Source organism: Vipera ursinii (assembly GCF_947247035.1).
Source record: "Vipera ursinii genome assembly, chromosome: 10".
Lineage (NCBI taxonomy): Eukaryota > Metazoa > Chordata > Lepidosauria > Squamata > Viperidae > Vipera > Vipera ursinii.
Window position 1 is genome coordinate 12976894 of NC_139520.1, and position 24803 is coordinate 13001696.

At 42.0% G+C, this 24803-nt stretch overlaps 2 protein-coding genes across 6 annotated transcripts; one reads left to right on the top strand and one right to left on the bottom strand.

Moving 5' to 3' along the window:
• Window positions 1-19: 19 nt before the first annotated feature.
• TK2 (thymidine kinase 2) lies at window positions 20-24136 on the bottom strand. 5 transcript variants are annotated; one of them, XM_083370828.1, is made up of 10 exons: window positions 23796-24126; window positions 21379-21416; window positions 19863-19937; window positions 19053-19106; window positions 18305-18394; window positions 17402-17475; window positions 15150-15238; window positions 14013-14092; window positions 13425-13505; window positions 20-278 (listed from the first exon to the last, which is right to left on the bottom strand). In XM_083370828.1, the coding sequence occupies exons 1-10, from the start codon at window positions 23968-23970 to the stop codon at window positions 243-245; spliced, it is 792 nt and encodes a 263-aa protein (XP_083226954.1). In that variant the 5' UTR covers window positions 23971-24126; the 3' UTR covers window positions 20-242. The 5 variants fall into 5 exon arrangements, with proteins under 5 accessions (XP_083226954.1, XP_083226957.1, XP_083226955.1 ...); XM_083370831.1 differs by lacking the exon at window positions 20-278 and adding an exon at window positions 11532-12200 and having other exon boundaries at window positions 23792-24136; XM_083370829.1 differs by lacking the exon at window positions 20-278 and adding an exon at window positions 11532-12846.
• LOC310645247 (uncharacterized protein) lies at window positions 4350-11359 on the top strand. Its single transcript, XM_083370826.1, has 2 exons — window positions 4350-4843; window positions 6581-11359. Exons 1-2 carry the CDS (start codon window positions 4541-4543, stop codon window positions 7928-7930), a joined length of 1653 nt encoding a protein of 550 aa, XP_083226952.1. The 5' UTR covers window positions 4350-4540; the 3' UTR covers window positions 7931-11359.
• Window positions 24137-24803: the final 667 nt, after the last annotated feature.

Genomic DNA, 24803 nt, shown 5'->3' on the forward strand with positions numbered 1-24803 from the left:
TGATGATTCAATTTATGTACCAAAATAGGATTCTCCAACTTATAATTGACCGCAGATTAATTGACGTGTTTCAGATCATTGATTTGTTTATGAGAATACGATTTCTTCTGAGCTGTAATTCTGAATTCTAGAAATTAGTTTGCTGATCTCCTTCTGTGGTTTCGCAAGCAAGGGAGCAAAAGAATTCTTTTGCTGGGCGTCTAGGATTTTAAACCTCTGCTTTGGTTCTCGATGGGTTGCTGCTATATTGTTGTTTTGCTGCTGCTGTTGTTTTTGTCCTACAAAACATTAGAGAATTTTAACTTCAGTGTTTGATCAGCTTTTACAGAGCAGTTGGGGTGGAGCAGGTTCAATCCGATGCGGCAAGTCATTAAAAAGAAAGAAAGACAGCCTGGAGAGCAACATCTGAAAATTCCAAATGTAAACCTGCTTTTAAAAAATTCTTATTATTTTCAATCGTTTTTCATTCCTTGTTGATTTTATTCATTGCATTATACGATATTTTTTTCTGAGACCCCCATGGTTTTCCCCTAAATATATTCCCACAGCAGCAACCCTATGAAAATGATTGGGGTGAGGTTGATTAGTCTAGCGCAGGGGTCGGCAACCTCGGCTCTTTTATGACTCGTGGACTTCAACTCCCAGAATTCCTGAGCCAGCTATGCTATGCTGGCTCAGGAATTCTGGGAGTTGAAGTTCACGAGTCATAAAAGAGCCGAGGTTGCCGACCCCTGGTCTAGCGTTACTCTGCCAGCTCTTGAGTCAAGGCGGGATTTGTCTGAGTGTCTCCTCAAACCAAATGTCTCAATCAGTGTTTCTCAACTTTGGCAATATGTGGACTTCAATATACAGGTAGACCTCAACGTACGACCTCAACTGAGCCCAAAATTTAGGCTGCTAAGTGAGACATTGGTTAAGTGAGTTTTGCCCCATTTTACGACTTTTCTTGCCACATTTGTTAACTGGATCACTGCAGTTGTTAAATTAAATTGGGAAACTTATCAAGGAGAGAAGCAACCTAGAACTAAGGAGAAACTTCCTGACAGTTAGAGCAATTAATCAGTGGAACAACCTGCCTCCAGAAGCTGTGGGTGCTCCCACGTTGGAAGTTTTTAAGAAGAGACTGGAGAGCCATTTGTCTGAAATGGTCTTGGGTTTCCTGCCTGAGCAGAGGGTTGGACTAGATGACCTCCAAGGTCCCTTCCAACTCTATTTTTATTATTATTATTAGGGTTATTGTTATTACTATTACTATTATTATTATTATTATTATTATTATTATTATTATTATTGTAACACGGTTGTTAAATGAACCTGGTTTCCTTATTGAAAGTCACAAAAGGGAATCACGTGACCTTGAGCTACTGCAGCCGTCATAAATGTGAATCAATTGTTAAGCATCTGAATATAAATCATGTGATCACGGGGCAACGGTCACAAGTGTGAAAAATGGTCCTAGGTCCCTTTTATCAGTGCTGCTGTAACTCTGAACAGTCGTTAAGTGAACAGCATGCTGGCTGGGGAATTCTGGGAGTTGAAGTCCATCCATCTTTCTTTTTTTTTTTTTAATAAATTCTTATTTTACTAGGAAAGTTAAAATACAACTTTTGGGGGGGGGAGAGAAAAAAAGAAATATTACAAAAACAAAAAGCTAAATAAAACATTTTAAAAATGTGCATTGGAAAAGAAAAAAGACGAAGGCATGTATACATACATTGTCCCCCCCAGCTGAGTTCTGAAAAGTATATTGCAGCAATAACAATTTCCCTCCTTGTGAAACACACCCACAATTTGTAAACTTCTACAAGTCTGTTTGCAGCCAAGTTGATCTTTCATCTACCTACTGTATTTAAAAAGTAGTTAACAGGTAAACTAACCACCAAAGTTAAAACTTCAAAACCCTCTGTTAAATAATCTATCACAGGTAGTCCTCGACTTAAGGAGCACAAAATTTCTGTTGCTATGTGAGTGAGATATTTGTTAAGTGAGTTCTGCCTCATTTTATGACCTTTCTCGCCACATTTGTCAAATGAATCACTGCAGTTGTCAAATTAGTAACAGGGTCGTTAAGTGGATCCAGCTCCCCATTGACTTGGCTTGTCAGAAGGTGGCAAAAGTGACCCTACGCACTGCGACCACCATAAATATAAGCCAGTTCCAAGCCTCTGAATTTGGACCAACGGTCTTAAGTTTGGATCACATGACCAACGACCTGAAGTGTGAAAAATGGTCATAAGCCACTTTTTTTAGCGCCGTTGTAACTTTGAACAACCACTAAACATGCTGTTGTAAGTTGAGGACTACCTGTGTTGTATTTAACTTGTAGAAGGTTTACATCGGCTTCTTATCGACCACAAATCACTACCGTCCTTGCCTCTGATCCATCCAGGATCAAATATCCTTGCTTGATTCGGAATCGTAAAACTTTTCTTTAAGGTTTTGATTTGGACCTTGCCCAACAATTGCGTCTATCCCCCAGAGTCATACGGGAAGTCCATCCATCTTAATGTTGCCCAGTTGAGAAACACTAGTCTCGCCCGTTACAATGGCACTGCGTTTCCCATGGATGTCCCGTTCTTCCTCTACGGGTAAACCTCGGCTTAAGACCACAGTTGAAATCAGAAACTCTGTTGCTAAGCAAGATGGTTGGTAAATTGAGTCCAATGATTCTATGACCTTATTTCCCACGGTTGTTCGGCAAATCACGGCTGTTGTTAAGCAAATCACTTGGACACTAAGCAAAACTGGCTTCTCCCTTGTCAGAAGCTGGATGGAAAGGTCGGAAATGGCAATCATATGACTCTGGGATGTTGCAGCCATCATAAACACAAGTCGGTATTTTGACCATGTGATCTTGGAAATGCTGCAACATTTGTGAGTGGGAGACTACTCGTAAGTCGGTTTTTCGGTGCCCTTGTAACTTTGAACAGTCGGTAATGAATGGTTGTAAGTCAAGGACTATCTGTACATTGTAACAAGAATAGAATATGGCTTGTTTTCCTCTGTTTGTCTTTTAGCAACCTTTAGAAATGTAGCAACAAAAAGGTGGCATTTGCCTCTGGATGTAGAAGGCTAAATATTGTAAAAGCATGGGATTCCATTCACAATTAAATGCAAAAACAAAAAACACCCATCTGTGATGATTATTTTATGCAGCATAATAAAAAGGGAATTGGCACTAATTAAATGATGGATATTTGTATAATGTTTCCAAAGAGAAAAGCAATAAAAAAATACACGGAAAGCTTTTACAGCATGCATTAAAACCAGCCTCTTTGGAGTTAGAAATACACTAACAGCTTAAATTTACATGGAATAACCCGTCAAATTTTAAATACTGCATGATTCCTTGTTGGGAACACGTTATCTAAGATGATCAAAGGCCTGGAGACTAAACCATATGAAGAACAGCTGCAGGACTTGGGTTCGGAATAATCTGTTGCCGTGTTTTCAACCGTTTGTAAGGGGTGCAAGAATATATCAGAAGCATTCTAGAGGCGCGGGGTCAGTGGCGTAGCGTGGGTTGTCAGCACCCGGGGCAAGGCAAGTAATTTGCGCCCCCTAACCCGTGGATTTTAGCACTGGAATCTCTTCCACTAGATTAGTTAAAGAAACCTTTACCCCCTAAGCACATGTATTGTTTGTTATGAAAATACTGATGTAATTAAAGTAAAATGCATCTAATGCGCCCCCCCAGATGTTGCACCCCGTGCAGCCAGGCCCCCCCTGCACCCCCCACGCTACGCCACTGCGCGGGGTATTAGAAGAGGTTGGGAGCCGCTGTCTTTTTTTTATTGAAAAGTTTTACAATACATTTTATCTTTAACAATCCCTCCCCCCTCCCTCCGCCCACCCCTTCCTAACCCTCCCCTCCCTTCTCCCCTCCCCCCTCCCCGACTTCCCAGAGCTAAATACAAGGTATAAAAGCAAGAAGCAATCATAAACAACCATATGCTAACAATAAACTATTAAGTCTATCGCACTCTAGCTCATATGAAATGACTACAAGCAATACTAATATCACATAAAAAAAAGCTTATTCAAATGCTAAGTGAAACTTTTTAGTCCCTGGGAGCCGCTGCCTTAAATCATCATCTCCAACTCACAGTCCATAAAATAAGAGCAACCATCACCTTGGTGGCGCTTCTGGAACTAACTGATCACCAGCCAGCCTTTGAACTCGGATCCCCAAAGCGGAACTCCGGTCCCCTTTTTCCCTTCGGTTTCACTTTCGCTTTGCAGTCCCGCCCACTTCCCGGCTCCAGGCGAGCCCGAAACGAAAACGACGACGGCTCAAAGCGTTGGATCGCCTTGAGCGACAGCCAGGGCAGCCACTGGCATGGCGGGCAAGGGCAGGGCCAGGCCAATGGCGGCCTGGAGCGCCTCGCTCTCCGCCCCCGCGAGCCAAAAGAAGCCAAGCCGCTTCCGCGTCCCGCGAGTCGGAAAAAAAGCCAGGCTGACCGTCCGTCGGTCCTGAAAAGCTCAAGCGCGGCGCGAAGGGAAAGGAAGGGAAGTGCCCGGAAGGGCGACGGGCTCCAGAATGAAGAGTTTCCCGTCTTTGGAAGTTTTGCAAGACTACCTGGCTTTCTACCGGGCTAACTGGACGGAAGGGAAGCTTCGCCTTTGCAACGAAGCGCCGCTGAAGCGCCGCGCTGGGCGCCTGCGGGTGGCCCCGGCGGGCGCGTGGGAGGCGGGCGCGATCGCGGAGAGCTGCTGGAGGACGCGCGGCCAGCGGGAGGCGAGCGCCGTCCTCCGCCAGCTGATCCAGGCCTTGGGCTACCTGGAGCTGCTGTGCGTCAACCTTTTCCTCTCGCCCTGGAGGAGGGAGATCAAGTCGCTGAAGGTAGCGGAGGGGGGAAGGAGGCAGGCTCGCCTTGGGGAAGAAGGGAAGTCCCCGGTGGGTTTGGCCTCGAGGTGGGGGGGGGGGTTTGGGGGGCTTTGCTGCAGGATCCCGAGGTAGAGGAGGTTGAAAACAGAAATCCTTCCTCCGATTCTTCCAACTTAAGCCAGGGGTGGGCAACCTGGGCTCTTTTATGACTCGTGGACTTCAACTCCCATGCTGGCTCAGGAATTCTGGGAGTTGAAGTCCATGAGTCATAAAAGAGCCAGGTTGTCTACCCCTGTCCTAAGCAGATAAGACATGGCTGGGTTGAAAGAGAGAGAGGCCCCGAGGCTCTTCCGTGGTGAAGCAGTAGGTTCTCTCCAGCCTTAGTTCAACTCTTTAGCCGGCATTCAAGCTGCTTTAATTTTAATGTTGGTTTAGGGCAGGGGTCTTCAAACTTGGCCCTTTTATGACTTGTGGACTTCAACTCCCAGAATTCCTCAGCCAGACGCCTGGCTGAGGAATTCTGGGAGTTGAAGTCCACAAGTCATAAAAGGGCCAAGTTTGAAGACCCCTGGTTTAGGGCAAGGGTAGACAACCTCGGCTCTTTTATGACTCATGGACTTCAACTCCCAGAATTCCTGAGCCAGCATGGGAGTTGAAGTCCACGAGTCATAAAAGAGCCCAGGTTGCCCACCCCTGGCTTAGTTGGAAGAATCGGAGCTATGCTGACTCAGGAATTCTGGGAGTTGAAGTCCATGAGTCATAAAAGAGCCGAAGTTGCCTACCCCTGGTAAGGTTTACCCTGTCTTTACTGGCAGGGACCCTAGAGAGTGTAAACACAGTTAAAAATGCTATTAGTAAAAGTACTCAACATGAAACCTGTGCAGGATCATTGTCCATCCAGTTCTTCTGAAGTAGCTGTTGTGTTCTTGAGACGCCTCATAATGTGAAGAGGCATTTGGATGCAACCGTTTGTGGTCAATCCTGATATTCCTTATACCAGACTTTGGGAGCCTTCTGATGATTGCAGCTCCTGCTGTCCTCATTCATCTCCATCCACCCAGACCAAGGAGGTGGGTGTCTGGCAGATCTAGAGGACACCCGGTTGGTCTGTTCTCTCAAACCATCTGGAATTTTAATTTTTCCTCGGTTAGATTTATCCCGCTTTTTCATGGAACTTCAAGGTGACATACTTTTGCTCCCAGTTCTAGATCCGGCTTTCAATTCTGCCTTTCCATTTATAGCATCCAAGGTAGTCAACTTCACCTTCCAATTTAATTCATCCAATACCAACCCTCTGAGGGAAGCTGGGTGGAGAATGTTCCCACCCAATCTGGACACACCTGGTGTCCTCCAAATTTGTTAGACGGAAACACCAATAAACTCATATAGGTGCTCAGAAAGCCAGACTATTCCAGTCTTGCTTCCACTAAATCCTATTGAGATAATGTGTCGTGTCTTTTAAAGATACTCAGATCTGCTACTCATTTTGCCAGATTCCTGTTCAATGATAGATATCCCAAGGGCCAGATTTTGCTAACTACATCTCAGGTAAAGAGATAACAGAGGGTATACAATGGAGGTTCAGTGGGAAGGAAGCCAATATGCCAGTCAGGGTGAGTCCTTAATCTGTTGCTTGAAGTCTGAATTCTTCTGTTGACTGTATCCACAAAGATCTTCAACCCATAATTTCACAGAATAGTAATACTATATCCATGGTGATGTCTCCTAATGCTCTTTTCTCATTCTTTTTAGACTTTTACAGGGAACTTTGTCTACTATGTAAAGTCCATTCTTCCAGAAAGTGTAGTACAGCAACTGCTGTCAGAAATTGGCTATGTTGCCACTACCGCCACTGAATATTCACTGGTCCGAAAACTAAACAAGGAAGAAATGGAGAAAACTGCATTTGAAATATTCCTTGCGAGAATTGAATGCGAAAACCTCCTTGAAATTGCAGGGGACATGAAAGACAGCGACCTTGCTGATATCCTAAAGAAGAGAGCCCAGAAACATTGTCTTCCTTGTGTTGGCCTAGATATAAATCAGGATCGCTCACAAACAAAAGAGATGACCACTGAAGAAAGCAACGGGACACCAAATCCTGGAATGGCCTACTTAAGCCACAACCAGAGTGCCTTCACAGAGGACAAGCTAGAGCATGGCAACAACTTTGGTCTCCAATGCATTGCAACAGAGAGTCAGGCATTTGCTTCCAAACAGACTCCTGAGCAGGACAAGAACCAAAACCAAGCAGAAGATACCTCAACACATTCCTGCATCAGAAGCACGGACAGTGAGGACTTTCTGATTAAATACAGTGACATTGTCATTGGACAAAAGCCTCTCCACTTCCCTACCTCTTCTTCCTCGAGAGCAACCAATGAGGAGGAGACCTGGCTTACAGAAGCAAGGCTGGGCCTATCAACCTGTGGGGGAGAATCCCTCCCTCTTCTGCCTTCTGATGAAAGTGGTCCTCAAGCCTTAGCCATCCTCAATGATTCTACTACGGCAAGCAAAGCTCCGTACAATTACCAGACTCAAGACTCTTGTCAAACCATGGCTGAGCCAAAAATCTGTGATGCAGTGAAGTGTCTGAGTAGTCATGGGTCAGATACAATTGATGAACCCAGAGAACTGAAAGGCAGCATGGTGCAGCAGTCATGTGAGTCCTCCTTGATGTTAGATAAGCCGAAGAACAAGGAAGACTACATAGAGAAGTTAATGTATCCTGTGGAAGAAACAGCACGACCAGAGTCTGCAAGAAGCCACAGAGTTTCTGAAGAACTTTATCATCCCGAGATGAAATCTGCAAACCTATCCTGTAGAGACAATTACAACGTGGACCTTTATTCGTCAGATCGCTTCAACAATATCGCTGGGTGCAGAAATCCCACACTTGGCCCAAGTTACGGCAGATCTCTGGATGTCCCAATTCTAGCCTGTTCCATTCCCACCGAGGCTCAGTACTGTGGTGACATTCCAGCAGGCATTCGGCATAGACGAGAGAGATGTCCTCTCCATCCCTCTTTGGTGGATACTCATGTAGTGCATATGAACGAACCTAGCCTAGAAGGTTATGTCGTTATTAACCAAGATAACTGAAAAGTAAGCTCCCTGGGAGCTTTGGGACTACTAAGTCCAAATTTACTGAGTTGAAGCTACAAGAAGATTGGTCACGTGGTTTCTTAACAACATTGGGGTGTCCACCAGATCCACATGCTTCTCATCAAGGGGTAAAATCTTGCAAGAGATGATTGTGGGATGTTTCATAGCACTTCAGGTGCTCGGCTAAGTTCTCATGAGATGTTTAGCATCTTCTTACTGTGAGATCATTGAAAGAACATCATACTTTTAAGGGCTGGGGGGACGGGGGAAAAGTCACCATTCCTTCAATTTCCAATGGCCTTTTCCATCCACTTATGCAGTTCCAACGTCTCCTCAGGGTCTCCCCCTCTCTGCTCATGACTTAAGTGTTGGCAGGCATGCTAGAGAAGAGTACCTACGTTGGGGAGAACACAAGTGCCCCCTTTTTTTTCCTCTTCTATGCCATTCCTAAGTGCCTGAAAGTTGTCCAGGATAAAGAACTAGGACTAAGAAACTGTACAGATAAGGAATGTTTTGGTGAAATTTCTCCAAGCCTTTCCTGTTCTTTCCACGGTTCAGATTTAATTAAAAGAAATGTTAGTTGTAAACTTTAAAATACACGATTACATGTAGTCCTCATTTAGCAAAGAGAATTGGAATCAGCAACTTGGTGGTTAAGCAGCCATCCAAAGAAACTACCATTCCTTATGATCTTACTTCAGCTTTCCTTTGCTTTACAAACCTGAAGTTCATAAATGTGTTATTTTTTCACAACTGTGAATGGTCTCTGTCTTAGGCAGACGCTAAACAAGAACTACCTCTACAAGAAAGTTGAGTTATCTGGATCCTGAATGCTGTCAGTCCATAGTACGCTGTTCCATAAACGCATGAATCATGTTAAAATGTTAAATACGATTACTTTTAACGTAGGAAATATATCCAGAAACAGAATATCAAGTGGTTTGCTTAGCTCCAAATTTGCTCTTGGTTTGGTTCATTGTTGTATCTTTCTGTTAGATTCTTTGCAATATAGCAGGTTGATCAGACAAGATGGCAAATGCAAGCTGCTTCTATGCTGAAATATAACCAAAAATAATTTGATAGAAAACAATTCAAGAATGTTAGTATGTTTTAAGAAAGATTTTGGATTCAACAGGAAATTTGAAGGGGTAAGCATTTAAATTCTAATATGCTGTTTGTTCTAACAAAAAACAACCCATGAAAATGAGGGAAAAATAATTTATTTTGAATCCCACATGGAAAAGCCATTTGGATCCCAAATATGTTGGGCGATGCTAAATTTCTTCTATCTCTTGATTTTCTTCTTCTCATTTAGCTTCTTCCAGACTTGTGGATAAACATTTTGTCCTATCCATGGTCAGACAACTAGAATTCATAAAAGTCTATTCAAAAATGTAATGACGCTCAGAATATGGATTGCTTATATGTTATGCCTAAAAAGCCACGGTACAATTGCTTTGGAATATATTTGTTCTGCTTGAAAATTAGTCTTTCTGGAATTAAAAAAAATGTATTCTTGATTTGTCTTTGTAACATTATCCTACCGTCACATTCCAAGTTGTAAGCTGTCTTCTTTTCTTGGGGCTGCTTAAACAAACCAAGCCAGTTTGGTGTAGTGGTTTAAGGCACCAGGCTAGAAACCGGGAGGGGGAGATCTAGTCCAATCTTAAGCATGAAGCCAGCCGGGTGACCTTGGGCCAGTCACTCTGTCTTAGCCCTAGGAAGGAAGCAATGGCAAACCATTTCTGAAAAACTTTGCCAAGAAAACTGCAGAGGCAAATCCAGGACTCAACATTGACTTGAGGGCATGTACAAAGATGCACAGACATACAGACACAACTCATTACACAAGGGTTGGAAGAACATCCTGTAGGAGTAGCATAGTTTTCTGTTTCAGGGTCTGAACTGAACATATAATACCAAAGTCTTTCTATAGGCTTGTGTGAAGAGTCCACTACCAGGTGCATTTTTTTATCTAGTCCTAAAAGATCATTTGTGAATCTTAAAAAGTTATTTCAAAATTGCTTTCACTTTCACAACCAGAGTGAGGCCAACTATGGAGACTGCAAAGATTTTATGATCACCATATTTAATATTAGGTAGGAAAACCAGATTGGAATGCAGTGTTCCTGTTGTATTTTGACATAGATCAAATCACTGACAATAACTGTTAATATATTAACAGATTTTTAATGTATAGTTACATATTTTTTGCACCACTATGCAGCTCAATTAGAGAATAACTGAATCACACTTAATTTTCTACCAATAGCTTAACATAATTTAAATAAAAGATGCAATCAACTCTTCCATCTTAGAATTCCGTGTTCCAGGGAGAATAAGCTAACAGGTTGACAGTTATTTATTCTATTTGGACTAAAGAATGTGAGACAATAAGCCATGATGCATTTTTAATGAAGCAGTAAGGAAAGGAATGATAAAATACCTTGGAATCACATCTGTTGTTCTTACCCTGATAAACTGCAACCAAGAATTTCTTTCTAAAACATGCCAAATAGAAAATTCTACAGTCATTTGATATAATTGTTTGTATACTTTCCGGTAAGAAGTTGAGCAAAATCACCTTCTCTTTAATGCAAACATGTTACCTTCCAACCAATGTTCTATTTCACCCCCAAATCTTCCCCTCTCACTTAAGGACATTTTACTCCAAACTAGGTTAACAGTTAAAGGCAGATCAAAAAATTGTGCCTGTACGCCACCATTTATCTACATCTCACGTAAGTCACTGATCCAGCATGACTGTTTCCGTAAACCCAAACTCTTAATTATCAAATAGAAAACTCTCTAATAAATAATTCCAAATGAACTGACTTGTAGGGAATATAAACCGGAGCTCTCAAACCAAGGGTGAAAGTTGGACCATATTCACTCTCATCCTGCCCAGACGTGGCCATGGACATGATCCAAGCACTGGGGTCAGCGAGTAAGTTTTTTGTGCTGACTGACTGGGCTTGAGCTGCCTAAAAGCTCAGTGTGAAGACCCCTGGGATTTATCTGCCCCTGAAAGGACAGGAAGAATGAGAGGCAAAAGGATCTGCATTGTGGCTGGGTTGCCTTGGCTGGTGCTCAAGAACAGGTCAGGGCCATCCAAAGTGGGCTCCTGGAATGAATTCTGACAACCACCCCAGCTTTGGGTGTCAACACGACACAGTCCATCTCCGTTTCCTGCTTTGTTTGTTTTATATAATTTATAAAATTTATGTGTTCCTGGATGGAAAATAACTGGACTATTCCATATTGCAGTGTTCCCCGAGCCCCAAGGATCGGGGCGATGCCATGAATGGATACCGACTGCAGCCCATTGGGAATCAGGCTGAGCAAATGGTGGACAAGCACACAAAGCTCCCTTTGCCCGTGTATGGGATTAGGTTGCGCTCACAAAACTGTTCCCACCCCCACCCCCCCGTCCCGCTGACACGGATGCCACCAGCCAGACTGCCAGTCCGCTGTCATATTGTATAAACTTTTTAGTATGCTTAAAGTATTAACACAAACGCAATAAGTACGTACTAGTACTAGTACAGGCCAATTGTTTTCTTTGTCCCCCTTCTATTAAAATTATTTTTTTAAAAAAAAAATAAGATTTAAATGTGATTGTATTTGAGGCAGGCTCGTTCAGAAAGCAAGCCGTACATTTGCTAAGTCCAAAGAAGCAGCATCTGTTGGCAGCAGAAAGAATTAAGTCAATAGCTACGCGTTTCATTCCGATTCTCTTCCTATTTCTCCATCATTTGTGAATCTCTCGGGTCTTCACTAGCAGCGTTAAGGGCTAGCTAAAAAAAAAAAAGTAGAAGGGCTGCTGAAAGAGAAGAATTAGCCACACCTTATATGTGGGTGCTTACTCTTCAAGGGAACAGTCCAAAAACAGAGAAGAGTGCAAGAATCCAATTCTTCTCAAGGCTAAACTGCAGTCTGGTTCTGGGTGGGTCATCCTGCATAGAAATGGTGTACCTTCTCAGCAATTCTGCAATTCCAGCACTTGGACCACTTTGGAAAGCTGCTCACAATGCCTTCAAGTTTCCAAGCCCACCAATTCAAGCTGCTTGCAGGAACCCACCTCCAACTCTCTCTAGCTTAGGCTGCCGCCTGTGTACTACTTGTTGTTTCGGGCAACAGCGTTTTGTCCATAGTAAGGCAGCTAATTCTACAGACGGCGTTGGGTGTTGTCCAGCATTAAGATTTGGTCCTGATTCTCTTCGTATTTCTCCATCATTTCCTGCAGGTCATCGTCGGCCTGCAGCACCTTAAAAAGACTCAAATGATCAAATGCTGAAGCACATCTCTGAAAAAAAATCTACAGACGAGACAGCATCTAAGTCTGGAATTGAGATTGTGTGTTAAACAAGCCAACGTTCAAATTTAGGATTTGTTCTTGGCTTACATACCACGGCGTTTTTGGCATACATATGCTTGGCGTTCTTTGTTCAGATGACACACAACTCTTTTCTTTTTGTTCAAGCAAACAGACTACGTGCGCTAACAGACAACTCATTCACACTCACTCAGTTAGAACCATTGGCTTAACAATGTTGCTTGGTTTTAGTATAACATGTAAACGCAATCAATTATAGCTCATATAATAAATTATGCCAAACATGGTAATATGTAAAGCCCAGCCAACATGTGTGATCTCCTCAATTAATAGTATTTTTGTAGTAATTTTATACAGGCATAAATATTGCAACACATAGGTGTGCACAGGTCAATTTTGCACTTCTGTCTAACTCCAGCACTACCATGTTTTACATCAGCCATCTGGTGTGGCAACCAACAACAATTGATCTTCAAGCTTTATAAAAGTCCTGGAAATAACTTAAATGGCTTTTCTAAAACTGAGCAGATCAGGCCCCTTATGAAGTTCAATGGGGGAGACAACTGAAGAGTAGGAGCTACATAGAAAAGAGTTCAAATGTGAGGTGATTGCTTGCACAAATCAATCTAGCACAAACAACATGAATTGCAATCAAATAATTCATATAATGGGATGTTTCTCCGTGAACAGGCTGGAAGTTTAGCATCAACAGTTTGAACCATCAACACTCCTGAAGACCAGTCAGCAGAGGGAAGAATAAGGGGTAAACTGGGAAAGATCCAGGACTGCACAGACTATGCTGGTTTGGGACTCAACTAACGGACAGAGAAGTAAGTCAGGAAGATTTCAAACCATTAACAATAAGCCAAAACAGACACAATTTCCCCAGCCTGTCATACTTCCCAAGTTGCAGAAATCCACGCTGGCATCTGTCACAATACTATTAAAATGTCCTTCCCTCTTGCAGAAAGTTTATAAGTCAAAGAAGCCTTTGAAGACAGTTAATATTGAGACACGACAGGACGGAGAGTGAGACTTTTTTTTTACAAACATAATAAAAGTTGTGCTCTCTTTCAGATTACCCTTTTCCTGTTTGGGCCAAACCACCTTTCAAAATAATCATGAATATACATATATATATATATATGTACTTACAAGCACCGGAGAAGGGACCTTGAACAATGTTTGTTTAATGAGCCAGTCTTCATAAAGCTGATGAATAGCTTCTAAATATTCCTGTCCAGAAAAGAAGTAAAAAGGAAGATGATCAGCTTTCTTTTTTTTTAACAGAAGCAAAAAAATACTTTTGATCGATCGTGATTTGCGTTCTGTAGAAGCGAAAGGTAGGATAGTTGCAATAACAGCCGAATACCTGATGTAAGTTGCAACAGGACAATCAGATTTGGGAGGAGGGGGGGCTGGGGAGTGACTCTGGACCTTGTTTATCCAGGACAGCTGTTTCCCCATCCCAGTTACTCAACACTCAACACCTCTCCAGTCAGAGGTGCAATTGTAATCTTTTAATTGAGTAGCGTTGAGTAGTGTTTCTCAACGTCAGCAAGCTTTTAAGATGTGTGGACTTCAACTCCCATCATCTCTCTGATGACATTATGTATTCATTGACATTTGATCTCCTGCCCCACTGGACGCTTATGACTGTCTTGTTAGGGGGTTGAAGGCTTTCGATTCTTCTTCTGACCAAGCAAGTCGTAACCTTCCAAAAAATTAAAGTCTTCTCCTTACCACGGGAATGACTTTTTCCTCTGCCCTGCACCTCCGCTTGAGTCTCTGGTAACACATGCCAGGAGAGGTCTGTAGATAAACTGCATTAAAACATCATAATTTGAAACTGTTAAGAAGGCAAGGGCAGTTTTAATCAGTACAGAAGTATTTTAACTGAGAAGCAGAGTTGATTTGGCCCTGAAAGAATTCCAAAATGGTTACAACAGTTGTAACAACAGCTACCCATTTGAAAACAAGCATTTCCCATTCAAAATGCTTGGCGTACTAACGTAAATTGAATATTCTTGAAGATCCATCCAGTTTGTGAAAGCTCAGATCCCACTAGCGACAGATTTTTAACTATGGTTATAAAACCATGGATTTTAATAACAAATCAATGAGTTGGGGTTTTAAGTCTATGATGTAACGTGTGTTAAAATATTTTACTTGTTAAAATGTTTTATTCAATGCCAAATTTAGATTATATTTGTAACTTGCTTTGGGGCCTTTTGGCTATAAATAAAATTGAATACAAAGCTCAGAGAAAAATTATATTGATAGGAATCTATTTGCTTCTCAGGGGGAAAAAAATCCCAAAGTGATAAACATTTCAAGTTAAAAAAAAAGTAGAATACATTCATGTAATCACCTATTAAGCATACAATGCAAAAAATACTACTGAAGCCTTTACTGCCAACGTAGACTAAAGATGTCTAAGGAGATTCTCAGTCATCCAGGTCATTGTTGTCCCAAAAATGGTTTTCACAAGGCAACTGGACAAGAAGTAAGTCCAGTTGCCTTGTGAAAAAAATACTTTTGGGTAGACTAAAGATGAACTTATTCTAGATTTTAAACTATCAAAAGAAAAATAACTTAGAGCTAAAAACGTTAGCCTACCCTACACACACAAACAAACACAAAAACTTCTACTTTATTAAAAAAACACAGATTTCACATATGATTTCTCTCACCTACTTCCCCTCATATATGTTGAAAGTTCAACTCCCTTAATTCAGAGTGATTAAAGAATTTTGAAATACAAACTATCTGATTGGCGTCGTGTTGGAGAACCTTGTGGACTCAGACTATCAAAGTTATCCCTAATGATCAGTAGCCACGAAACCTCCCCACCCCTGAAGCCTCAATAGAGGTGTTTACCTATCAGATCAACTGACACATTCACGTTCTTGAGGATCCAGTCAAACCATTCCGTCAGGATGACGTAATCTACCTCTGGCATTTTCCCACTGCAACAAATACAGGAGAATGATCTGAGGAGGCACCCAGTGTTGGAACTCAAATGAAAAAGACTGCCAGCGGTTCAGCTACTCATCTTCATACTATCAGCCAGCAACTGCTAATCTTTCTCTTCACCCTCATCGCAAAATGATGTACACTGGCCCAATCTTCCTCTGAAATCACCAAGATCTCATAGCCCATGGTCAAAATCTCAACAGCTTTGAGGGCTCTTGCAGGGAGTCCTCATTTAAAGATGAGGTTAACTGGGGCCAGCAACTCCGTTAACGGTGCAGTGTGATGTCATGTGACTGCACCATCTTCTGACAGCAGCTGGGGCAGTCCGAACTGCCATTGTTAGGTGGATCCCACACAATCACAGCATTGTATGGTCACGTGGCTGCCATTTGCAACTTCCTCCTGGCTTCCCTTGACTCTGCTTGAAGTTTGCTTTCTTCTGAGGGTCTTTTTTGTTTAGTTTCTGAGTCTAGCCCACCACTATGGAATTCTCTACTCCAAGAACTAAGCAAGCATAACCTTGCTCATCTTTTTCACAGATCAGCCAACATTTGCTAAGTTCTACTACGACTGGACGATCAATATGGTCGCCCTTAACTCAAGCTCAACTAACGATACCTTCATAGAGGTACATTCCTGTCTTTTATTTCACAAAAGTGTAGGAAGTAATTCACCCCTTCCTTCTTCACAGCTTTCCAGTCTAACTAACAATCCTGGTATTTTCTAGTCGACTTCCATCCAAGTTGAAGGCTTTCCGATTTTACATCATTGGCAATCAATGAATCTATTTCCCCTCACTTCTGGATATTTCTACCTCAACCACTCTCTTTTTACAACCCTGTAATCCCTTAACTCAGGGTACAGTCTGGGCGACTGGATGGAGCTGAGCATTTGCTAGCCAGATGCCCTTCCTGACGTCTATGTGGAGGTCACAGCAGATTTTCTTTTTCTTTGCGCCTTAGGAGAGAAACATTTGTCACTACCTAGCATTGAACTCTCAACCTTCCAAATGGGAGATGAGTGTCTTCACCATTAGGCAATCACATTGCTGTATTTCTACCTCAACCACCATTGAGCCAAAACATTTTAATGTAACGTATCTGATCTGTTTTCAGTAATCATTCACTGAAACAATGTCAACATTTATATGAATCAGTTCAATGTTGCCTGGTTACCACACGTAATTAAGGGCTGTATGCCGAAGAGCACATGAAGGTAAGAGCCTTGGTGGAGCAGTGGGCTAATGCCTCCTTAAGTAACACCAGCTGCCTGCAATTAGTGCAGGTTCGCATCCCACCAGGCTCAAGGTTGACTCAGCCTTCCATCCTTCCGAGGTAGGTAAAATGAGGACTCAGATTGTTGGGGGCAATAAGCTGACTTTGTAATAATGCCGCTTGGGGGGGGGGCGAAAGCCCTAATAAGCAGGCATATACATAGAATGAAGGCTACTGCTAAGTTTGTAAGCCGCCCTGAGTCTTCAGAGAAAGGCGGGATATAAATGGAATTAAAATAAATAAAATAAATAAAATAAATGTGCTTTCCCTAGCCTTCTCCTTCGAAGCTAAACCGAGCATATAGCATATAACCGTGGTTTGCTTATTCTAGTTCAGCTTTAAATATAAAAGAACAAAATTAATTTCAAACAACTAGTGCACAGCTTCCACCCAACCCAACAATTAGCCAAGCTTTTAACGTGTACCCAATACGCACGTGCAAAAAAGCGGTAATGTAATTTCTCCAAAGTCATACACAAATAGCAATCACACAAATACAGTAATTGCTACATCATCTTACTTCAGCAATTTGGATAAAAGAGAACCAAAAGGTAATTTTGTACCCAGCACATCTGCACCTTTGCTCAAGAGACTCTGTAGCCAAGATGCCACCTTGTGGATTAACAAATTGCTTCTCCTTTGCCTCCCATATTTCAGAACAGAAATCTAGTTTGGCTGTATGTTTATTCTTTTCTTTAGAGTGCAAAAATAATGGGAAGATAAAATCGAAACTCTATTGCAAGATGAATAGCAGCAGCCAGCATGCCTTAGTCAGTCAGTGTGCAAGCTGACAATTTGATGGCAATTTGGCTCTGTTCCTGAGCTATTTAAGAATGAATAAAATATGAAGCCACTCTCTTAAAAGCACACTTTGTACCATACCTGCGATATAAGTTCTCCACAAAAATGTACTTTGCACTGTGAATTGACCTCTCCATCATTCTTATGGGAGAAATCTGTAAATTAAATGTCAAAAGCCATTCAGAAGAATGGATAGATGGGTGGACAGACAGACAGACAGTTAGCTATTCAAGGGGATGTTCTGCAACATCCACTGGACTACAGATTCCTTGTGGAAAAAGGTTATCCCTTATTTATTCCCTTAAAGTTTATTTAACATCAGCAAGGCCGTTATGAAACCAGCAACCTTGTTAATTTTAATCCTACCTTTTGTTCAAGAACTGTATAATTCTCCCTACTCCAGGTTGACAAGCCAAGGACGTAGGATGAAGTGAAAGTGACAGATCCAAAATCACCCATTTGGCATCCATGGCAGACTGGATTTGAACCAGGGTCCCCTTATTACCTTTCCAGAATCTTAACTATTAGGGCACACTGGCTCTCAATACAGGAAGTCTTCAACTTCAACAACAACTTCAACAACATTCGTTTACTGATTGTTCGAAGTTACAACCACACTGATAGAAGAGTTTGACCAGTTTTCACGCGACTGTTGCAGCAACCCCATGGTCACGTGATCAAAATTCGGACATCTGGCAACTGGCATTTATTTGTGATGGTTGCCATGTCCCGGGGTTGTGTGATCACCTTTGGTGACTGTCAGACAAGCGAAATCAAAAGGAAAGCCAGACTCACTTAACAACTGTGTGCCAACTTAACAACTGCAATGATTCGCTTATCAAGTGTGGCAAGAAAGGTCGGAAAGTGGGGCAAAATTAACTTAACAACTTTGGAAAACTTAGCTACAGAAATTCTGGAGTCGATTGTGGTCGTAAGTTGAGGACTGCCTATATCAGGATTCTAATGCTACACTGTAAAACATACCATTGGTTTTGTATGCTGGTCCAACATAGTCAACTGCACGTAAGTCTGTAGTGTCAGCCCCCACCGGGCTGCATCTTGATACATTAAGCCCTGGCATTGGGGAGAAAACAATAAGATTATATTCAATGGAATTCAATGGAATGGAATGGAAGGGAATGGAATGGAAGGGAAGGGAAGGGAAGGGAAGGGAAGGGAAGGGAAGGGGAGGGGAGGGGAGGGGAGGGGAGGGGAGGGGAGGGGAGGGGAAGGGAGAGGAGACGAGACGAGACTTGTTGCAGTATTAGGTACATGAGCACATATAATTACAAATCCTCCAGTATTTAATTTCTTCTCCACAATGGGAAGGACTTACTAAGCATATTCAGTTCTCAATGGGACACTGGCCACCAAGGAATATTTGTGATTCATACCTTCCTCTGGGCCTAAATGTATTTTCACTTCAAAAGGACCAGCACTTACAACAGAGACCTAATATTTGGAAAAAGGAAGTCTTGAAAATTATTACCAAATGACAAAGAGGAAGTAGAACATATGCTGTCTTGGGATATCTTATTCTACCGAATCATACAAACAACCTTACTGTTAGGAAACCTACTCCATAACTCATGAGCTTAGAGAATGAGTATGTTTCCTGGTGTTATATAAGGGTAGTTCAGTTTTTAATTTCTCCCTATAACTCAAGGGCTTTCAAGCAGTTAAAACAATTAATGCACAAAGTAAGTTCAGGAGCTTCATCCTAGCAACTTACCAGAGGGTTATGTCCATGAACGTTCCTCCATTTAGATACCGGTTCTGTCAACACCTTGAAAGTTAAAAAAAATAAAATCAGTGCAATACAGAAAATTTCAGTTTACTTCTCTGAAGCTAGAGAAACAACAGAGAAATGTGGAAGATTAGCAACTGGTACCCTCAGACAGATACTATGCAAGTATGTAAGCTTCTATATGACTGACTGCTTTGCCAAGGACAAATTTTTGCCCTTGAAAAGATTCTCCTGAGATTCTCTTATGCTCTTTCACTACTATGTGAAACCACCAGCCAATAAAATATCTATACCAGCGGTTTTCAACCTGTGGTCGGCAGACCCTTGGGAGGCTGCAATGTCCTTACAGGGGGCCCACCAAGGCTTGAAGAAATGTTATGATTTAAATCTTGCTTTAAGTTTTGGGTGTTTATGGCCACCAAAGGTATTTAAAGGGGGCGCACGGTGAAGAAAAGGATTGGTGATCTTTTCATTGTGTCATTAGCTTCATTTTCGTCCCTGCTTTGTGTTTCTTTCTAATTCTGCAATGTTTAAAGGAGTTTTGTCTTAACTTTTTTTGTTCATTCAATTAAAAAAAACTAATTTTTTATTTTTGCCACACCTTTTTTTAACTTTCATGAACGTCCAGTCAGCCTTTTCAATTCTCCCACACTTATCTTGTAGAAAAGCTCAAGAGATTTAACACAAGGACAGGAATTTCACTAAATGTATGAACTGCAATCCTGACCCTACTTATTTACGTCTGCATGAAGCACACTTAGAATATGAAAAACTCAAGAAAGCACAATGCATCACCTCAATGCCAGCATTTTTAGCAAAATAATCCAGGCAGGTTGTTTTTCCGCTGGCAATATTCCCCTCGATGCAGATCTGATGAAAACAGAAAGAAAACAAAATCCTGCTTAAGGCTGGTGCTTGATGAAATGACAGCAAGTAAACTCTCAATGGTGACACTCAAATTCAACACAAGTTAGGATTTGCTCTTCTCTCAATTTGGAAAAGACAGGAGTTTTTTCCCCCCTCTCTACATAAAACCCCCCTCCCAAATTCACGTTCTAAATCACCACATAATCATTGTCACATGGTTTAAGCCATCTTATAGGTATCTTTAAATATCTCCTTAAGCCCTCAGCTAAAAGAATATCATTTTCTACCATGCTCTAGAGAGCCCGGAATGGCCTTGAAGGAAATACAGGTAGTTCTTAACTTACAACCATTTATTTAGTGACCATTCGAAATTACAACAGCACTGGAAAAAGAGATTTATGACTGTTTTGACACTTACAACCACTGCACCATTCTCAGGGACAAGTGATCTCAATTCAGGCACTTGGCAACTGGCATGTATTTATGACAGCTGCACTGTCCCGTGGTTATGTGGTCACCATTTGTAACCTTCCAGAAATGGTGAAGAGCCATGCTGGCACAGTGGTTAGAATGCAGTACTGCAGGCTACTTCTGCTGACTGCCAACTGACAGCATTCGGCAGTTCGATCCTGACCGACTCAAGGTTGACTCAGCCTTCCGAGGTCGGTAAAATGAGGACCCAGACTGCTGGGGGCAAAACACTGACTCTGTAAACTACTCAGAGAGAGCTGTAAAGCACTGTGAAGCAGTATATATGTCTAAGTGCTGTTGCTTCTGACAAGCAAAGTCAGTGCGAGAAGTCAGATTCCCTTAACAACTATGGCAAATGGGGCAGAACTCACTTAACTACTGTCTCACTTAGCAAAGGACATTTTGGACTCAACTGTGGTCACAATTCAAGAGCTATCTAGCCTCAGAAGCTGTTACAGAAATAAGAAGGGCAGAAACAGCCCTGGGAAAGGAGAAAGTGCTAGGAAAAGATTCAGGCTGCTTCCTTCCTGACCCTTTGGGGTATATAAGAAAAAGGGAAAGAAAAATAAAACCAAACTTGTTTCTTACACCCTATCGATTCACAACCAATTCACAATCCAATTCTGTTATTATAGCCTACAGTACATCAATCAAGTTTTGTTCTACCCTGCTTGTGGAGTCAGGTTTCCCAGTCTGGATAAACTCAAAGAGCCAATACATCAAATATCAAGTAAAAAGGCAATGCAATCGTGTTCAGTTTTCCAGTCACTTTAATTAAGGTTTCAATACAGACTTTATATACTCTTCCCATCTGCACACTGTTATACCCACAAGGCTTTTTAAAACCTACTACATATGTATTATTCCTCTCCTCTATGGGATCCCACAAAAAGATTTGCAAGTCTGCATTCAGAAATACACAGTGTTTTCATTATTGTCTCATTAATGCAGCATATGGGAGTTGCATACTTACAACTGTCTTCCTTTCTCCTCCGTTTGCCAGGTGCTTATCTTTAAAAGAAAACAAAGGCATTAAGCTGGAAGAGTACCGTAACTGGTGCTGGTAATACGTTGAAATATTAGTGGAACTACAAAGGAAAGGGCAAATATAGTATTAAGGCTATTTTATGCAGAAATGTTGAAGACTATAGAAACAGCAATCATGGAAGAATGGGTTACGAGGATGGCAATGTGCAAAAATGGCTAAATTAACTTGTTTTAATTAAGTTAATTCTGACAGTCTAAACATGGATCCAGATACTGAAGAACTTGTTTAAGGAGAGAACTACAATTACTTTTATTAAAAAAAAACCAACTGGAAACCACTTATGGACTTTTTGTTGCTTATGGATAGAAATGAACTAATGATTTTTGAATGTATTGATTAAAATGATTTATGTGAAGAAAGGAACTATGACATGCAATATGGGAGGGAGGAAATGGCAATCACTATGTCTGCAACTGCTGCAAAGAACCAGATTTGCTTTAGATATTTTTTCCCCTTGCTACTCGTTTTCCTTTTACCCTTTTGCTATTTCTTCTTCTATTTTTATGTAGTTTTTAAAATCTTTATGAAATCTTCTTTTGATATCAATTATTTAAAAGATAAAGGAAGTTGAACAGCCTAGCTAGAATCCTGATCAACAGTACAGCTCAAGGCAGAATTGAATTGCAGGGCCTGTAGTCCAGGTCACCTGATTTGTTCTTTGCAAGTTTCACATGTCATAATAACAGATGGTTTGCTGGTAAATAGGATGTGCACCTGCAGCTAGTGCAAACAAGAATTAAAAGATATTTTAGCACAATATGTGGAAAAAGTTAAATTCTTTGCCCTTGCTGGGTAGAGAGGAGAAAAAATGTAAAAGCAGGACAGGGGTTGTGTGACTGCAGATGCCACAAACACACCTGCACAGCACTCATCCTCACCACACCGGATGCAGACAGAAGAGGTACAGGAAGAATGTGGGAAAGGCCAAGACTGTGTAACAGGACCGGGAGTCTCTTGCAAGCCCTTCTAGGATCAACTGACGTATTTACCCAGGAAACAAGAACAGCCAAGATCGCAGACTATAGACTAGGCCCAGCCCCGTGTTTATAGTCTTTGTCTGATATTGGCATTCTTTTTAATTGATTTTAAGTTTTGTAATTGTTGTATCTGTTTTTTAAAAAACCTTGTGAACCGCCCTGAGTCCTACGGGAGAAGGGCGGTATATAAATTGAATAAATAATAATAATAATAATAATAATAAGAAGAAGAAGAAGAAGAAGAAGAAGAAGAAGAAGAAGAAGAAGAAGAAGAAGAAGAAGAAGAAGAAGAAGAAGAAGAAGAAGAAGAAGAAGTTGAAAGGGACCTTGGAGGTCATCTAGTCCAACCCCCTGCTAGACCCTTCTACATGTTTGAGTTATTTCTGCATTTGAAAAAAAAAGAGAGAGATGTTGTTCTAAGAAAAATTAGGAGAAGAAGAAGAAGAAGAAGAAGAAGAAGAAGAAGAAGAAGAAGAAGAAGAAGAAGAAGAAGAAGAAGAAGAAGAAGAAGAAGAAGAAGAAGAAGTTGAAAGGGACCTTGGAGGTCATCTAGTCCAACCCCCTGCTAGACCCTTCTACATGTTTGAGTTATTTCTGCATTTGAAAAAAAAAGAGATGTTGTTCTAAGAAAAATTAGGAGAAGAAGAAGAAGAAGAAGAAGAAGAAGAAGAAGAAGAAGAAGAAGAAGAAGAAGAAGAAGAAGAAGAAGAAGAAGAAGAAGAAGAATCTCGTCTGCCACTCAACTCTTATTTCACAGGCCTGGTTTCATGCTGGGTCTTCATTAAGCCCAGACTTGTGACAATTTCAAGATTGACCATGACATAAGCTTTTGTGCATCATAAGCCACTTCATCAAAATCGAGTGATCCCAAACATACACCACCACCCCTCCAAAAATGCAGAAACAAGAAAGAAATGCCCCAAAACTTTTCGTGGCCAAGAGTTAGAAATCTCAGCTTTCCATTCAAGAGCACTGAAACACTCCATTCGTTCAGATAACGAATTAACTAGACCAGGGGTAGGCAACCTCGGCTCTTTTAGGACTCCTGGACTTCAACTCCCAGAATTCCTGAGTCAGCATAGCTGACTCAGGAATTCTGGGAGTTGAAGTCCAGGAGTCCTAAAAGAGCCGAGGTTGCCTACCCCTGAACTAGACCCAGGCAATGTACACTCCTATTTCGTTTCCACGTGATTTTAAGCATTTCCAAGCCACGGTCAACACAGCAAAGGCGAACTCGGAGCCATCCTGGGACTCTGCACCTTCCGACGAATCGCGCAGCAGCCCAGAAATTTCACCAGCCCCAAGGTCCCTCTTTTCCCCTTCCCCATCCCGGGAAGAACCCGAGCCGAGCCAGGCCGGACCTACAAGAGACGTGCTGAGAAGACCCGGCCGTGGGGCAGCGTTGATCCCTCGGCGGCGCAGGGGGGCGAAGCTCCGAGAAGCCGCCTTTGCAGCGGCGGGAAGCCGAGCCAAGCCCGGCCGCCCAGAGCCGCAAGCCGGCCAACCAGGGCCGGTGGCGGAGCGATTGCACCCACCACATCGCCCATGTCCGGCCCTGCGGGACTCCCGCGGGAAACGGAGGGCGGGCCGCCGCGCTGCAAAGGCAGGAAAGAGCAGCTGCCCGGCCGGCGGGCGGGCGGGGGGGGGGGGGTCGGTGAGCGAGCCGCTTCCTTCCGCCGCTCGTCCCGGGCGCGAGTCCAGCAGCTGCGCTTTCGCAACGGGGAGAAAGGGCTGGCGCGCAGCCGCGCAGCCGCTCGGGTTCGCCAAAGGGATGCTGGGAGTTGTAGTTCAAGCCTTGTGGCCTGGAGGACCAGCAGAGGGGCGTGAGGCGAGCTGAAAGGCCTTTTCCTTCCTCGGTCAGCTGCAATGCGGGCGGGCGCAGTTCGGTTTTGGCACTTCGCAGCTAAGAAGAGACTGGACAGCCATTTGCCTGAAATGGTATAAGGTTTCCTGCCTGAGCAGGGGGTTGGACTAGATGACCTCCAAGGTCCCTTCCAACTTTATTATTATTATTATTATTATTATTATTATTATTATTATTATTATTATTATTATTGTTGTTGTTGTTGTTGTTGTTGTTGTTATTGTTATTGTTATTATTATTGTTGTTATTATTATTATTATTATTATTATTATTATTATTATTATTTACATTTATATCCCGCCCTTCTCCGAAGACTCAGGGCGGCTTACAAGCTTAGAAGTAGCCTTCATTCTATGTATATGCCTGCTTGTTAGGGCTTTCACACACACACCCAAGCGGCATTATTACAAAGTCAGCTTAATATTATTATTATTATTATTATTATTATTATTATTATTATTATTATTATTATTATTATTATTATTATTATCATTATTATTATTGCAGCA

Coding starts and splice junctions, on each gene's coding strand:
- LOC310645247 (XM_083370826.1), top strand. CDS start 4,541: ATGAAGAGTTTCCCGTCTTTGGAAGTTTTGCAAGACTACCTGGCTTTC. Junction 4,844..6,580: donor GGGAGATCAAGTCGCTGAAG/GTAGCGGAGGGG, acceptor CATTCTTTTTAG/ACTTTTACAGGGAACTTTGT.
- TK2 (XM_083370827.1), bottom strand. CDS start 23,970: ATGTGGTGGGTGCAATCGCTCCGCCACCGGCCCTGGTTGGCCGGCTTG. Junction 21,417..23,795: donor GTCTTCTCAGCACGTCTCTT/GTAGGTCCGGCC, acceptor TTTCTTTTAAAG/ATAAGCACCTGGCAAACGGA. Junction 17,476..18,304: donor ACCAGCATACAAAACCAATG/GTATGTTTTACA, acceptor TTTAATTTACAG/ATTTCTCCCATAAGAATGAT.